The 15,462-nt window shown below is 41.1% G+C and overlaps 1 protein-coding gene across 9 annotated transcripts in view; it reads right to left on the bottom strand.

The window, feature by feature from the left end:
- Positions 1-15,462, bottom strand: part of Utrn (utrophin) — a 507,746-nt gene that overhangs the window by 321,935 nt on the left and 170,349 nt on the right. For all 9 annotated transcript variants that reach the window (XR_013045087.1, XM_076552746.1, XM_076552748.1 and 6 more), the window contains 4 exons: positions 14,528-14,673; positions 13,095-13,307; positions 4,394-4,507; positions 3,380-3,535 (listed from right to left, as the gene is read on the bottom strand). Coding sequence is in view for 8 of the 9 variants with exons in the window: in XM_076552746.1 (XP_076408861.1) it covers positions 3,380-3,535; positions 4,394-4,507; positions 13,095-13,307; positions 14,528-14,673 (629 nt within the window). In the remaining variant the exon portion in view is untranslated. The remainder of the gene's footprint in view (positions 1-3,379; positions 3,536-4,393; positions 4,508-13,094; positions 13,308-14,527; positions 14,674-15,462) is intronic.

Genomic DNA, 15,462 nt, shown 5'->3' with positions numbered 1-15,462 from the left:
CAAAACCTGCAAAAATCACAACTATATACTTTGTATTTTAGAACAGTGATAATTTCTTTTGTGAGAACATAGGTGAGACGCATTTCTGTGGGACTTTTTGTTTTTGGTTTTTTGTTTTTTTACTTTTTTTTTTTCTGAAGGCATGTTTGGCTTATATGCCATGTGCATGCAGTGCCCATGGAAGCCAGAAGAGGGCATCAAGATCCTCAGGAACTGGAGTTATAGGCTGTTAGCTACCATGAGGGTGCTGTTAGCTACCATGAGGGTGCTGTTAGCTACCATGAGTGTTCTGGGAATGGAACCTGGGTCCTCTGCAAGAGCTGCAAGAGCTTTTAACTGTTGAACCATCTCTCCAGCCCCAGACATACCTATTTTTGCTAACTACAATAAAAAAAATATTCTCCAAAACTTTTTTAAAATTTTAACTAATGACTAATATAAACTGTCTAGAACTGATCTAGTTAACTAACTACTCATACAACATGTAGCTACTTCTTGCTGAAGACTCCGAAATTTTCTTCCCATATTTCAAATCAAATAGAATTCACAGCAGATTTTATATTGTTATGAGTGAATGAGGGAGCAAGCAAGTGAATGAGAAGATGAATGGGGAAGGATGATAGATGGGTGGATATATATGACACACAATAGATGGTGATGACAGATGATAGATGGATGAAGATGATGGAAGATGAAGGATAGATGAATGAATGGATGGATGGATACAGGGAGATAGCAGATAAATGGATGGATGCCACATAGCTGCTTGTTTCTCAATATCACTTAGGAACCACACTATTTACTTAGACAAAACCCCAGCCACTTATACATTATGAAGCAGATACAGAAACACAAATTTGGCTAGTGTATTCAATATTACAAAAAGATTGTTTTCTTAAGTTTGGTAATGACATTTTGACTTTGTAATAGTCTTTAATATTTAATTTCAACTTCCTATATAAAGCAGATTTTTACAGACAAAGTGTAATACAAGACTAGCTATTAACCAATCTTGAAACCAGTCCATAGGTGTTTCCCTATACCATTATTTGAATTTTTCTCCACATTTAAACATGTTCAGAATGAAGGAATTGGGCTAAAACAAGAACAAAACATTCAATGATGCCACCATAAGATATACCAATATAAACATTAGACAAAAAGCATTATATCAAGAATCTAGTAGTCCCAGCATGGTCTGTGGAATATGATGGAATTTTCCATTTTCTCCTCTTTTTTTCACCACTGGCATTCACTCAGCTACATATAAGCCACCATTATTTTTCCAAGGTAACAGAGCAGACAGAGACAACCTACTGTGTGGGTCTTCACAACCCTGACATGCTCTCCTTTGCATGGCAGTAAGCAGACAACCCTTGGAAGTGGTCCTCAGTCCTCAGTCCCGTAACCAGGCTTCACTTCCCAACATACTCAATTGTCTTTTGTTTTGTTTTGTTTTGTGTGTCACATATTCTAAGGGAAGTTGTTCCCTGTACTATTTCTCATTACTAAGCGACAAAATGATCACTCCTTTCCCAACTCCAGGTCACACCCTATTTTTTGGCTCTCCTCTAGAGAGTGGTTGCTCACCATTGGTTATACTCAACTCCTTCCTTACTTCCCATTCCTTCTCCACGGTCCAGCATCACTTCTGTCCCCACCACTCTAGGGAATGCATTTTCCTCAGGGCCATCAAAAGCCTCTACCTCGTCAAAGTTAAAGCTTGATTTTCAACTGAGCTAACCCGGCGCAAGGACTCACATAACCCTGGCTTTATTCACTTCTCTTACTCACTTTCTTCTGGTTCCCATGCCCCAAGGGCACTAAAAAAACAAAAAGCTAAAATTTTAAAAGGAGAAAAAGAAGCACCATTTGCATGTGTGGAGTCATCTAGACCTCGATCCTTCCAGAAAAGGACTCATCACTTCGGGTGCCCCGAGAAGTGTCTCTTCCTGAGTTCTTATCATTTGAATGGGCAGCACCAAACTCAAAGTAGACCCTTTGCCAATCTCTTGAGCCACCCTGACCTTCGCTTTTCCATCATACATCATCCTCTACCCAAGCCCTGTCTGTTTCCAAAAGAGCCCACATATGGTGTGTCTCATGACCTCAGACGAAACCTCTCTGACCCAAGAGGTCATCCTCCCTCTTCAAGTCTGCAATGACCTAAGTACTGTCCTGCTTCCTGAAGGCTTTCTGAATTAAATGATCAACCTGAAAGCTGAAGGGACCTTAAAAGGTCTGCCACATGACACATCCCTGCTCAAAACTCTCAAACTTGGGCTAGTGAGATAGTTCAGTAGATAAAGGTACTTGCAGCCAAGCCTGGGGAACTGAGTTCAATCACCCAGACTCACACAACAAAAGAAAACTGACTCCCACTAGTTGTTCTAGATCTCTCCATGCACACAAGGCACCAATACATTTACACTCATAGTAATAACAATCAAAATAAGTTAACAACTGTTAAAAACCTCTCAAACTAGTTGACATCATCAAATCAAATGCAAAGTGCTTGCCCCCAGTGAATGCCTATCCCCACCTTACCTTATGACCTCGGGTATTCTTATTTTCCATGTCACTAGCTCCACTCACTCTATTTCAGATACAGTGCCTGGGGTCCTCAATAAACACACCACACACACCACAGCTGAGCTTCAGAACTGGAAATTCCCCATACTGCACAGTCTCACCCGAATCTGGCATGGCCCACCTCCACCTTTACTCAGTTCTCTACTGCAGTGCCCCAGTGTGAGCAAGTCCCTGGCCAACCTATTCGAAACAATACCCACCTTCTCTTAGCTCTTGGCCATTCTCCCTGATAGTTCACCTGCCTCACAGGAATGTGAACTTCTCGAGAGGCAAGTTTGCCTGGTCATTGCTGTGTCCCAGAGCACAGAGGCTGGGCCGCAGACGCTAATTAACAAAATTCTAAACTGCAGCTGATTAATGAGTATCTGCTGCCTCAAAGATTAATAGCTATAATTAGTGGATACCACACTCAAATGTCCTCAAGGCAAGACAACTGTCATAAATGAATGTGTGGAGCTGGATTTAAATAAGAAAGGAAAGTCAAGTCCTGAGTCCCACTGAGTAAACAAATTCTTCCTTAATTTTTATATATATATAAAAATTTTTATTTATATATATATATATGTGTGTGTGTGTGTGTGCATATATATATACACACACGTATATGTATGTATACATATATATTTGTGTGTGTGTGTGTGTGTGTGTGTGTGTGTGTGTGTGTGTGTGTGTGTGTGTTTTGTTTTCCTGTAAAAGTTCTGTACCACTTTTTTTTACTTTTAATTTTTCTGGTCAAGAGAAGCCATTAACAGTGTGCCTCTCTTCCTAGGGAAGGTGAATCACTCACCTCTTTGCTGTATTTCTCCAGTTGAGCTTGGTAGTCCACCAGTCTTGTCTGTACCCACGTCTTGACTCCGGTGACAGGACAGCTTTGAAGGTTAGTCTCTATTTCTCTCATGTTTTTCAGAGATGATTCAACTGTTGCGATCTCACTAGCAAATGTCTGAATATAGGAAAGAAGCCCATGTTGAATCTACTCCCATGTAAATGGATATCAGCATCACATCTGTCTGTCCAATCCTGAAGATACTTCTAGGACATACTGCCTGGGAGTCAGGATTCTCAACTACTTAAGAGATGCCTCGCTTCAAGAAATTCATTTCGCTTGGCATTTAAGACAGTCACTTGCTAAAAAATAGATTAAAAATACTTTAATTTCAGTGGGAAACACTACTTTTAATTAATTTAGCGCAATGCTTCTCAACTTGCAGGTTGCGATCCCTTTGGGGACTCATATATCCTGCATATCAGATATTTACATGATGATTCATAACAGCAGCAAAATTATTACAATTATGAAGTAGCAACAAAATAATTTCATAGTTGGGGGTCACCACAACATGAAGAACTGAATTAAAGAGTCGCAGAATAGGAAAGGTTGAGAACCACTGATTTAGAGATGCCTGATGACTTCATTGAGCATACATTGCATGTAGGATTACTAGCAAATTTCATTTGTTAGATATGCTTCTCATAAAGGCTCATCAGATGATACAACGACAGCAACACCCTCATGGTAATCTTTACATTAAGATCATCACTGTAACAGAAGAGAGCATCTTCTGAGGAAATTAATTTGCTCTTGTTCTCATCACAAATTCTATAACCATGGCCGCAATAAAATGTGAACAATCTGTCTGTCTTTTATTAGCTATAAAGCCAAAATAAAAGCTTTAGAATAAAAGACACTTTATCTAGACTTCATATGTCCCATTCTTACAATTTTAATAACATCAAATGACAAAGAACAAGAAGAACATGTTATTTATCTGAATAGGAGTGCCTGCCCAGCAGAACTCACAGCACACTGGTCAAGCTGCCTCTGCAGATCAGCAGTATCTCCTTGGGCAGCCTGCTCTTTCATTAGGAAGTCTTTCACAGCACCCATCCACTTCTCAATGACGTCTGCGTCAGCCTAAATCAAACACAGTAACAGAGGGGGATATTATCAGTGGCATTCAACCCACTACATCTCAAGCTCGACAGCAACTACAAAAAAAAAAAAGAGAGAACTTCTCAAAACTTCGATAACATCATTTTCATTTACTTCATTTCCTTTTAAAGTCCCTACCCCAACTTGGAAAATAATTCTTAAAAAAATAACAGTCTAGCAATAAGTCCACAAGCCTCAAAACACTCTGGAATGAACTACTTTTGTTTAAAGGCAAGCATATTTGGGACTAATATTCAAATTACAAGGAAAAATGCTAATCTAGTTATAATCAACTGAAAAATATCTTTTCTTTTTAACTAACCTAGAGCAATTTTTCTCTAAACTAGGGAGTAAATATATAGCATCATGAAGCATCATGATCATATAGCATCATGAAGGAAACACAATCTACCACTCTTCATTCTACTGTGGGACGCCTCCTTCCTTGAAAACAGAACTAGTTACTGTCTACTTCAGATCTTTCAACTGTTCAAAGTTACTAAGAACAAAGAGAAGGCAAACATTTCTTAGAAGAAGACAACTTTGGAGAGGAGATCGCATAGATGTGGCTGGATAGAAGACAACGTTAGCCCCACCTAAACTTCAATACTGAAGAGGTAGCCATTTTCCCCAAGGCCTCCCATTCCATCAGTGGTTAGTCTGCCTTGTAAATTTCTCTAATATGTTTCTTTGAAGTCTCTTCAGTTCTCTCTTGTTCAATCCTAGATATAAAATCAATTTGAATGATCAAATCCGAAAGTGGCTACCATGTGTCTCCCTAGTCCTGTGATGATTAAGTATTTCTTCTTTTGTGACATTTCTAGGGCAGTACAGCCAGGTAATGCACAAAGAATTCTGACGCACATGCTCCAGAAATAACAAAAATTATTTAATAATCCTCTAATATGCCAAACAAAACCAATTTTTATTATTCATATGAAGCTGGAATGAATCACAAAGACGGAACTTACCACACAGATGTTTTATCTATAAAATACCACCTAAAATGATTTTGGATTTTTCTCACTGTGCATTTGTCCCGTGCTTTCTTTTGTGTTTGTTCTTAAATACATCTGCCTTAACACTGTGATTCACTAAAACCCCAGTATTCTCAGTAATTACTTCAAAATAAGCTTCTCGTCTCAAATATTGCTTGACTGCTAATTTAACTGTAGAATTGGGTCACTGTAAATACTAAATGTTGCTTTGTTATGTTGACAATAAAGAATAGACCAACAGCAAGCCAACAGAATAATTAAAATTTTTAGCCTTTCCAATCTCCTACCTGCCGTTCTTCTAACTTTCTTCTACTTGGAAGAGTCTGACAGAGAAATAGAATTGTCTGTCGGGCATGTGGCTTTGGTTTGGTCAGCTGGTTGGTTGGTTTAGATTGGGTTCCTTGTTGTTGAGTTTTTTTACTTTTCCAACTAATATTCATAAGCCAATTGCAAAGCTTTCCTGCAAATGTCATAACAACACCCATTGTCTAAAATTAATAGATGCTAATAAAAATAAAAGTGGTGCTGGAGAGATAACTCAGTAGATAGGAGCACTCACTGCCCTTAGAGAGGAATAGGGCTCTGTTCTCAGCAGCCTCGTGCCCCAAGGGCATGCAGCTAAGTTACAAAGAACATAAAAGAGCTCCAAGAATAATAATACAGTTTCTCTATCCACTTAAAAATCACACAGCGAAAGCACTTATGTGTTTCTAATCTAAAACAATGAATTATAGTCTCTTTGTCTCTATCCAAGTTAACAGACAAACATATGAATACACACACACACACACACACACACACACACACACACACACACACACACGCACACACGCACACGCACACAGTTCTTTGGGAAACTTCTTTTTTTTTTTTGTTTTTATTTTTTAAGACAGGGTTTCTCTGTGTAACAGCCCTAACTGTCCTGGAACTCTCTCTATAGATCAGGATGGGAAACTTTACTTCTTATAAATAAATATGTTTTAAGTGTCTAGTAGGAGCTTAGGAGCTTACTCAGCCCATAAAGTCTTTGCCTGGTAAGTTTGGGGACCTGAGTTTCACCTGGCACAGCATGGTGAGAAAACAATGGCACACCGTTGTTTCCCAAAGGCTGGGAAAAGGAAAACAGGTAGATTCCTGGGGCTTGCTGGCCAGCCAGGGTAGCCTAGTCTGAGAGCCCCAGGTCTCAGGGGGAGACCTTGTTTCAAAAAATAGTCTGTAGACAATCATCTTGCCTTTGGGCTCCAAACAGTCTTATGATCACACATATATTCTCTTTATCTGTGTGTGTGTGTGTGTGTGTGTGTGTGTGTGTGTGTGTGTGTGTGTGTGTGTCTGTCTGTCTGTCTTCCTGTCTGTCTTTCTCTGTCTATGTTTCTGTCTCTGTTTCTTTTACACACACACACACACACACAAAATCAGTAAATTTCTAATAAAAATATCTCCCCAAAAAAAAGCAATCAGTCCTAGTGTAAGACAGGCACCATTTCTTATTCCCATTTTTATTCCCAAATAGTCAAGTGAAGATGAAATTGGAGGAACTTAAAAAATCAAAGATTCTCCTTTAGAATGGTTGAAATTTTGAAAACAAAGACCATTCCTGCAGAAACTTCTTGAGCGGGCAACACCCTGGTTCAGGGTCACAGAGAAGGAATGTAAGGTCAAGGAAACAATCCCTTCACACCTTCCCCTGTCCCTCTCCTGAGCTGGAGACAGAAGCATTTTAGAGCCTGGAGACTCTGGACACAAGAGCCTGAGACTCCAAGGTACACAGCAGCCCTCACACTTGATGACAGCTACATTCCTGACATTGTTCTCTCCCTGCTCCCCCATCAGCTGGAATGTCTGCAGATTTTTAAGCTGTTAATTTCTACCCCAAGACACAGAGAAAACCAGCTGTGAAAACAGAATTAGTGCAGTAATTTAAAGAGCTTCCTATTTTGCTCAGGTTTGAAGCATTCCAGAGCCTGTAGCAGATACTACCTATAGTTTCAACAAATAACAAAAACCTGCTCAAAATACTCTCATGAAACAGTGTTATGTCACAGAGATGAAGACAAAGAACACCACCACCACCACATCAGCTTATCTATCCCCATGTCCCTAAATCCAGGATGTGGAATTGTCCCCTGGACTGAATAAAAATGATGGAGGAGGCAATATATTAATTATTATACCAGGTTTGTGTTCCTTAGAAAGGTTACATTAGCTAAATGCGGATTTTATTCTTTCTTATATTTATTCTGAAATACTTCCAAAATAATAATTTAAAAACCTGTTTCCTCAATGGCAGAGTGCCAGCATGTCCTTTCTGCGTTCTGGGGCGGAACACATTGGTTGGGTGAGTGACTCTGAGCTTGAGCAACTGCAGGAAGATGAGTGAGCAGACAGCTGTGTGGACAGTGGGGATGAGTGAGTTTTAGACTATGTAGTCCAAGACAGGGAACACTGTTCTGACACACCTACTGAGCACTTCATTCGTCGCCTCCTTCACATCCTCTTATTTGCCCAGGCACCCTGCAGAGTTCTACCTTCAAAGAGATCATTCCCTGGGAGGAGGGAGAAACCTATAGTTCTAACCATGGTAAAACTCCACTGGGTGTAGATGGGAGGCCACACAGTACAATGACAGAAGGGGAAGAATGTGCAGGTGCGTTTGTTCTTAAAGAATCAGCCCCCGGGGAGGTGATATACCAGCAAGTGCATGACATGCCCAGAGGAAGGCATAGTCCAGGGTCCATGATGACTGCCCGTCTGATGCTGCTCACAGTGGGGACAGAGACGAGCTAGGCAAGGAAGAAGCAGGGACCACGTGATAAGGGTGAACATTTTACTCCGATGAGGATAACCAGGCCCCGTGCCTATGTCTTTGGCATCGGTGGGAAGATGAATTTCCAAAGTATGAGATGAGAAGCAGGAGTTGAATGAAAGAGTGATGGAATTTTGGGGAAGTAGGCTATAGGAGGAGGGCCTGTGCCTGGAGGGAAGGGAGGGCGGCAAGGTGCTGTCCCCAGAGCCAAGAGGCACACCAGGGTTTGTGCGCATCTGGGGATGTGCTGGTAATGTTCCAGGTATATTCTACACTGTAGGATCTGAAGTAGGGGAAAGGAAATGATACAAAATATATCACAGGCCCAGTAATATCCAAGATATTACTATTGCAGATGAGAGAGAAAAAGGAGCTGAGAAAAAAACGAGCCTCCTTGGATTTTATTTTGTCCTCATAATTCATAAAATCCTATCAGTAAAATCAATAACAAAAAAAAAATTGCCTGTTTCTTGCTGCCAGGTAAGGAATGATGGTTTGTCAAAGTGCAAATGACCATTTCTGTTGTCACACACAGCACAGAGCAGAATTTAAGCCCACACTTGTGTCTAGCACTGGGAAAGAGCACAGAGGTCTAACCTCAGCCTATACAAAAGGAATTAGCTGTGAAGACACAGGAAATGTCACCAAATGCCAAGAAAATAAGAGACAACTACAAGCATTTACATAAACACAGAGACACCCCTCCCCCTTACAAATATCGCAGCGCTAACAGGAGAAGGAAAAAAAGCACATCACAAAAATGAAGTCACCCTCTAAAGGTGCTATATTCTTGAAAGACTTTTTCTGAGTACCGGGATTCATTCTCTAAGCTCGGCACTCTACTAGCTATTGAAATGCCTGTATAAACTGACAATGTGACCACTCCATGTTATGGGTAAGGGAAGGTATTTATAGAGCAGAGAAAGTTTAAAGACAGGAGATTGGGGGACCATTTGTTTTGTGGGAGAAGGTGTTACAATCTTGTGAGCATTTGAAAAGCTACTGTGTCATATTTGGCCACCAACTGAGCTGTACTGGGGCCCTTTGCAGTGAGGCATAATGGAATCCCTGAGCCTGAGGAGAAAGATTAGAAAAGGAGAAGAAAGGGTGGACAACAGGAACTCAGCCAGGGGGAGGATTCCACTAAGCTCCAGGGGGGCGGGGGAGCTGAGGGCATGTGGGGAGGAAAGCAGGTGGAGAGAAGAAGCAGCTGAAGAGGTGGGTGGATTCCAGAATTTGGAGTCGAATATGGTGGGTGGCAGAAACCCGCAGAAACAACTGGTCCACATCCTAGCAGAGTCGAATCAGCAGTTTGGTTTGGTTAGGAGAGGCCCAGCCCCTTGGAAAGGGATCCATTCATGCTCCCGCCGGGATTTCAGCACCAGATGTATAAGGTGACGACATGGCCACCCGACGATATGGTTAAGTGGAAGGTTTTTGTGAGATAAGTGAGAGAGAGCACAGCCAGAGGCATCGGGAAGAGTCCAGAGCAGGGAAAGAGAGTAGTAGACTGAACATGGCCCACAGACTGGGCGTGGCCATGAAAGCAGGCACAGAGCAGAGAGGGAGAGAGGGAGAGCACGTGCGTGTATAGGGAGGACAGAGAGAGGAAGAGAAAGAGAGAGCGGACAAAAGACAAAGCATGGCTGGAATAGCAGGCTTGTAAGGAGAATGAGAAGGTGGGGGAAGGCAAGCTCCCGAGCTAGAGGGAATTTAGGGTAAAGGAAGGCTGTGAGAAGGGATGGGATGCTAGCGTGGACTTCAGTGTATAGCAGGTGCTCGGGATGCTGAGGGAGCCTGGAGGCCAGCATGCGCTTTGGCATGCTAAGAGCCATCACAAGTAGACATTTGTCCCTTCTGCCTTTTGGAATTTGGGGAAATGGAATTTCCTTTGGATCTGACAATGTCCTCCACCAGGATCTACTATAATGTATTCTATCATACAGGGGAAAAAATACAGATTCAAATTACTAGTATAAATGGACTGCGTGTGCATTAAAACCCTTCACGGACTCACTGTAGATATGAGCTGTCACCAGGAAAGGAAATAGAAATGAGAACAAGAATATTGTTGGCAGTGAGTATATCTATATTGTTCAATATCTGCACAATAGCAATCTTCATGTATTATATATATGATTAAAAATGTATTTTAAAAAATCGGAGATCTCTGACTTTCACCATGCACAGTAGTGTCCACACCTACATAGTGAAGCTCTGTCTCAAGAAAATAAATGAACTGATTTAATTAAGTGAAACAAACAATTCCACTACTTTATCGCTAAGAAACTCCATGAATTGGCAGTAAATCTAACACCTGCTGGGGCACAGTGCTTTAAAGAATGAAACTTAAAAGACTAAAACATGCATAAGGACACAGAATAAGGAAAAGGCTATCCTGTGAATGACTACTGACTGCAATTATCTTGTAACTTTGCAATGGAAACTTTGAAGTTTTCCCATGTGAATTAACAAGCAATTCCTTTGAAGCCACTAAGTAAGCATGAGTGCCTTTAGCATTAAAATCAGACACGTGTTTGCAACATAAAATTGGACAATTAAAGAATGAATACAAATAACTATCAGCAGCCTTGTTTACCTGTCAAAGCAAAACAAAAAATAACAGGACATTAAACTCTGCTACTGTAATAGCAAATATTTGAATAGAGACCTGTGTGTTTGATGGGGAATATCATTAATATTTATATTTAATATATTTAACACAGTCTCCAACTGACCACTAAAAGTACTTGTAGTAGAATATTATTTTAAGGTGTGTTACTTTTGTTTATGTTGCATTTGTTTAGCTCTGTGAAGCTGTGTTACTGTGCCTGTCTAAAACACCTGATGGTCTAATAAAGAACTGAAGAGCCAATAGCAAGGCAGGAGGAAGGATACGTGGGGCTGGCAGGCAGAGAGAATAAATAGAAGGAGAAATCTGGGAGACAGGAGTGAAAAGGAGAAGGAGCCAGAAAAGGAGGAGGACTCCAGGGGCCAGCCACCCAGCTATACAGCAAGCCACGGAGTAAGAGTAAGATACACAGAAGTAAGAGAATGGGAAAATCCCAGAGGCGTAAGGTAAACAGGATGATTTCAGATAAGGAAAGCTAGCTAGAAACTAAGACAAACTAAGGCCAGGCATTTATAATTAAGAATAAGCTTCCATGTGTGTGATTTATTTGGGAGCTGGGTGGTGGGCCCCCCAAAAGACCAAAAACAACCAACAACAAGTACTAATAATTGCAAGAGCAGTAACAACACTGAAGTAAAGTCTAGAACTAGATTAGGCTAAGCCCAGGACTCTCTTCTGTGTTTTAGAAGGATTTTTATTCTCTTGAAATTCCATATTCAAATACTGGCACACCATCCTAGTTAGCTTTAAATGTCAACTTCACACGGGCCAGAGTTAGGGACTCTCAATGGAGGGACTGGCCAGATCCAACTGGCCTGTGGGCATGTCGGTAGGAAATAGTCATGACGGCTAACTGACTTCATGTAAGAGGACCATTCTCTGGGCAGGGGACCTAGGACTGTAGACAAAAAGCCAGGTACGCATAGGTCTGCGAGCAAGCCAGCAAGCCGTGTTCTTCTATGGTTTCTGCTTTAAATGTCTGCTTGAGATCTTGCCCTCAACAATGGACTGCGATCAGAAGCGTAAACCCTTGCCTCCCGTAAGTGGCTTTGGTCAGTATGTCTTATCACAGCAGCAACAGGAAAGAAACTTACATTTAACTAACCCTCAAACAAACTCTTCAGGAGTCACTCATGAATTCCCCTAACAGAGCTAAGATTTAGATTTGAAGATATAGAAACAGTTCACACAGCCTGGGTCAACCTTGAACGGCTTCCACTTGGGACTAAGTGGTTCTGCTTCTGTGAGGGTCAACCTGTGTGCTATAAAACAGCTAGCTGCATCCTGGGTTTCTAACCCTCCAATGTCGCCTGCTTACCCCATCCCTATGCCATGGCCGTGACAACCAAAAATGTCTTTAGACTAACACACATCTTAGGATGGGAGGAAAAATACCACTGTTGGTTGTGAATCATTGATAAGCCACTGTAGGAGCATCATCAAAAAATTGTGCAGTCACAGACATAAATCTCATTTACATCATTGTAAGATGTACACATTCTGTGAGCACGGCAGAAGGTTGTAAAAGTTACTCACTTGCAGTGGAGACACCTGATGTTGTACGGCAGAGTGTTTCCTTAGCATAAGACCCTGAGTGTAATCCCTACCCCTGCTTTAAAAGGCAGGTACAGTGGCACACACCTGTAATTTCAGGACCTGAGAGGTGGAGACTGAAGGACCAGAAGTTCAAGGTCACCCTTGACTATGTAGCAAATTTTAGGCCAGCCTAGGGTATGTGAGACCTTTCCCCATGCCCCCTCTCCATTCTCGACTACTAACTAGGTAAACTCCTTCCACTACAACTAGTCACCACAATACTCTGATCACTGGTTCAAATGCCATGTAGACCCCCCGTGCTGAAATTTTATTTTAACCATTGTTAAGCTATGTGCTTGTCAAGGTCTAGTTCACCTCTACCAAGAAGCCTTCTCTACAAGACAAAAGAAGTGCACGTGCTTACCAGCACATTAAAAGTATGCCTTTGATAAGCAAATTATAAATCCCAACTTAAGCATATAATAATGTGGGACCAGAAAGAATGCCAAATATTCAGAAAGCAGACATTCCAATCTTATGTGATAATCACTATGTGCCCTGAAACAAGCTTCAACTCCTCTTGGCCTCTCGATTTACCTCAAAATCTCTGAGTCTGGGGATGATTTCCTCGAGCAAATGCAAATCTCTGGAAACCTTGGCCTTTACTTTATTCCATTTCCCCTGGACATCATCAAATTCTTGTTTATATGTTTTTCCCACATCAGGAAGCACATTCTTCTCCAAAATCTTTGTTTCTTCTGAAAGTTTATGTAATGTAGGTTTGTGATTCTCAAGGGTTTCATCAAGAGCCTGAAAAAGTTTCAAAAGATTAAAACCATACACAACAATGTAACACTGTATGTATCTGCACAGGTGTAGTAATATGAGATATATATCATATACAACAATATAACAACGTCTATATCTGCACAAGTATAGTAGTATGATACATACACAACAATGTATGTGTCTGCACAGGTGTAGTAATATGATACATATATATATATATATATATATCACAACAATGTAACAATATATGTATCTGCACAGGTGTAGTATGTATCTGTACAGATGTGGTAGTAAGATATATACTGATACACACACACACACACACACACATAGTGAAAAGAGGGAAGGAAAGTATCTTACTTAAATAACATTAAAAAAAGTCATAATCAGAAAAATCAGAGCTTTCTCTTCAGGAGTTTTGTGGGGACGGCATAATGCATTCTGTACACTGAAAACCCCTGGCACAGCACACACAGTGGGTCAAGAACACAAGGTCAAGAGTTGGTCTCTTTTATCAGGCACGACAGTGTAGAGCCTTAGGGCCACTAAGAAAAAAGCAGGGAAACAGTTTAACCAACAAAACACTTAGTATCAATTCAGGCTTGGCATGGTGGCTCATCGCAGCCATCCCAGCACTTGGGAGGGCTGAGGCAGAGGGATGGTTGTCAGTTCTAGGCCAGCCTACACTATAGAATGGAACCCTGTCTCCAAAAAAAAAAAGGAAAAAAAATCAGTTCAACTAATACACCTCACCTCGTTTTAGGAGAGATATTTAGCAGACTATGAACAGGTTTAGAATTTTATGTGAAGTGTAAGAAAATACTTTTTTTTTCTGGTAACATTTAATGATGTATCTTTTCTGGACTTCATATAAATTGATTGAGGTAATTAAGCTTCAAATTATAAATTCTTAGGCCTACAGGGTAGTTCAATAGATGAAGACAGCCGCCACAGAGACTGAAGACCTCAATTCTATCCCTGGAACTCAGAGCGAAAGAGAAAACCAAGCCCCCAGCGTTGCCCTCTGGACTCAGCACGCATCCATCTTCACAATACTACCACTAGCAAATAATAAGCAAAAGTTAAAATCTTTTTTAAATCTGCCACCTTTATAATCAAGTCTTGATCATTTTTAAAGACTTAATCAAAGAACAGCCATTTTCTTTTTAAATTGCTGAAAAACGACGACTTTAAATGCATAACATGAACCGTCAGAAATAGAGTTCTCACACACAGCTTACCTTTTTCTCCTGCAGGGCCTGCTCCGCCTTCGTGAGATCATCAAGGACGTTCAGAGATGTCTGGGCCTTTTTTTCTGACTCACTTAGCACCTCTTTCAGGGTCTTCAATGTTTCCAAGTATACAGGTCCAGGTTGGCTCTTCAGCTCTGATGATTTAAACATACTTACTCGGGGACAACAACGTAGAAACCTAATACTATTATTGTCTGCACCATTAATCTTTTATATTTAGTAAAAAGATTCCAATAGATAATAAATTAGACCCCATGATTCCAATTGAAAAGAATCTCTGTTGGTTAATCAAATAGGTCATCCCTCTGGCATTTCAAACAGACAGATTGTGGCTTCGTTCCTCCGGAGGCCGACGTTTAAAATATCGCTATCATTTTTCTTCATTTGATCATGGTGAAATGTCTAGATGAAGCTTGAAGGACAACATTCCTTTTGTCTCGCACGACCTCCCCTTCCCCAACCACTACACAAAGAAGAAAAGAAAGCAAAGATCCCTCCCCCAGCCTCCCTGACATCCCATGAGTGTACACAAACTGTATGGGAACCCCACAGACAGTGAGGAACATGGGTGTCTGGCAAGAGCCAGCCAGCACAGCACACCCCTCTGTGGCTCGGTAAAAATCCCAAACAAGCAGCATTTGTGCAGGAGAGGAAGTGAGCAGAATGAGAGGGACCAAGAGGTGAAACCAATTAGCAGCCTAAGTTCAACTGCCTGCCACTGATCCTCATCAAAACCTGAAGAAAGCTTGGCTTGTACCAGTCAGCTGAGAAGGGAGTCTTCTCTGGTATTTCTGTCACACTGTAAGTTAACTGATTTCCATGAGCAAAATGCATCAGGTCCAAATGGACAGTTAAGAGAAAGGCAACATGACGCGTTTGTCTATGGCGCATACATCCCTAACGTCTATACATCAGGAGCTGAC

This window comes from Peromyscus maniculatus, chromosome 16 (assembly GCF_049852395.1).
Source record: "Peromyscus maniculatus bairdii isolate BWxNUB_F1_BW_parent chromosome 16, HU_Pman_BW_mat_3.1, whole genome shotgun sequence".
NCBI lineage: Eukaryota > Metazoa > Chordata > Mammalia > Rodentia > Cricetidae > Peromyscus > Peromyscus maniculatus.
Note: the sequence above shows the minus strand (reverse complement) of the source record. Positions and strands in the feature narration are given on the sequence as shown.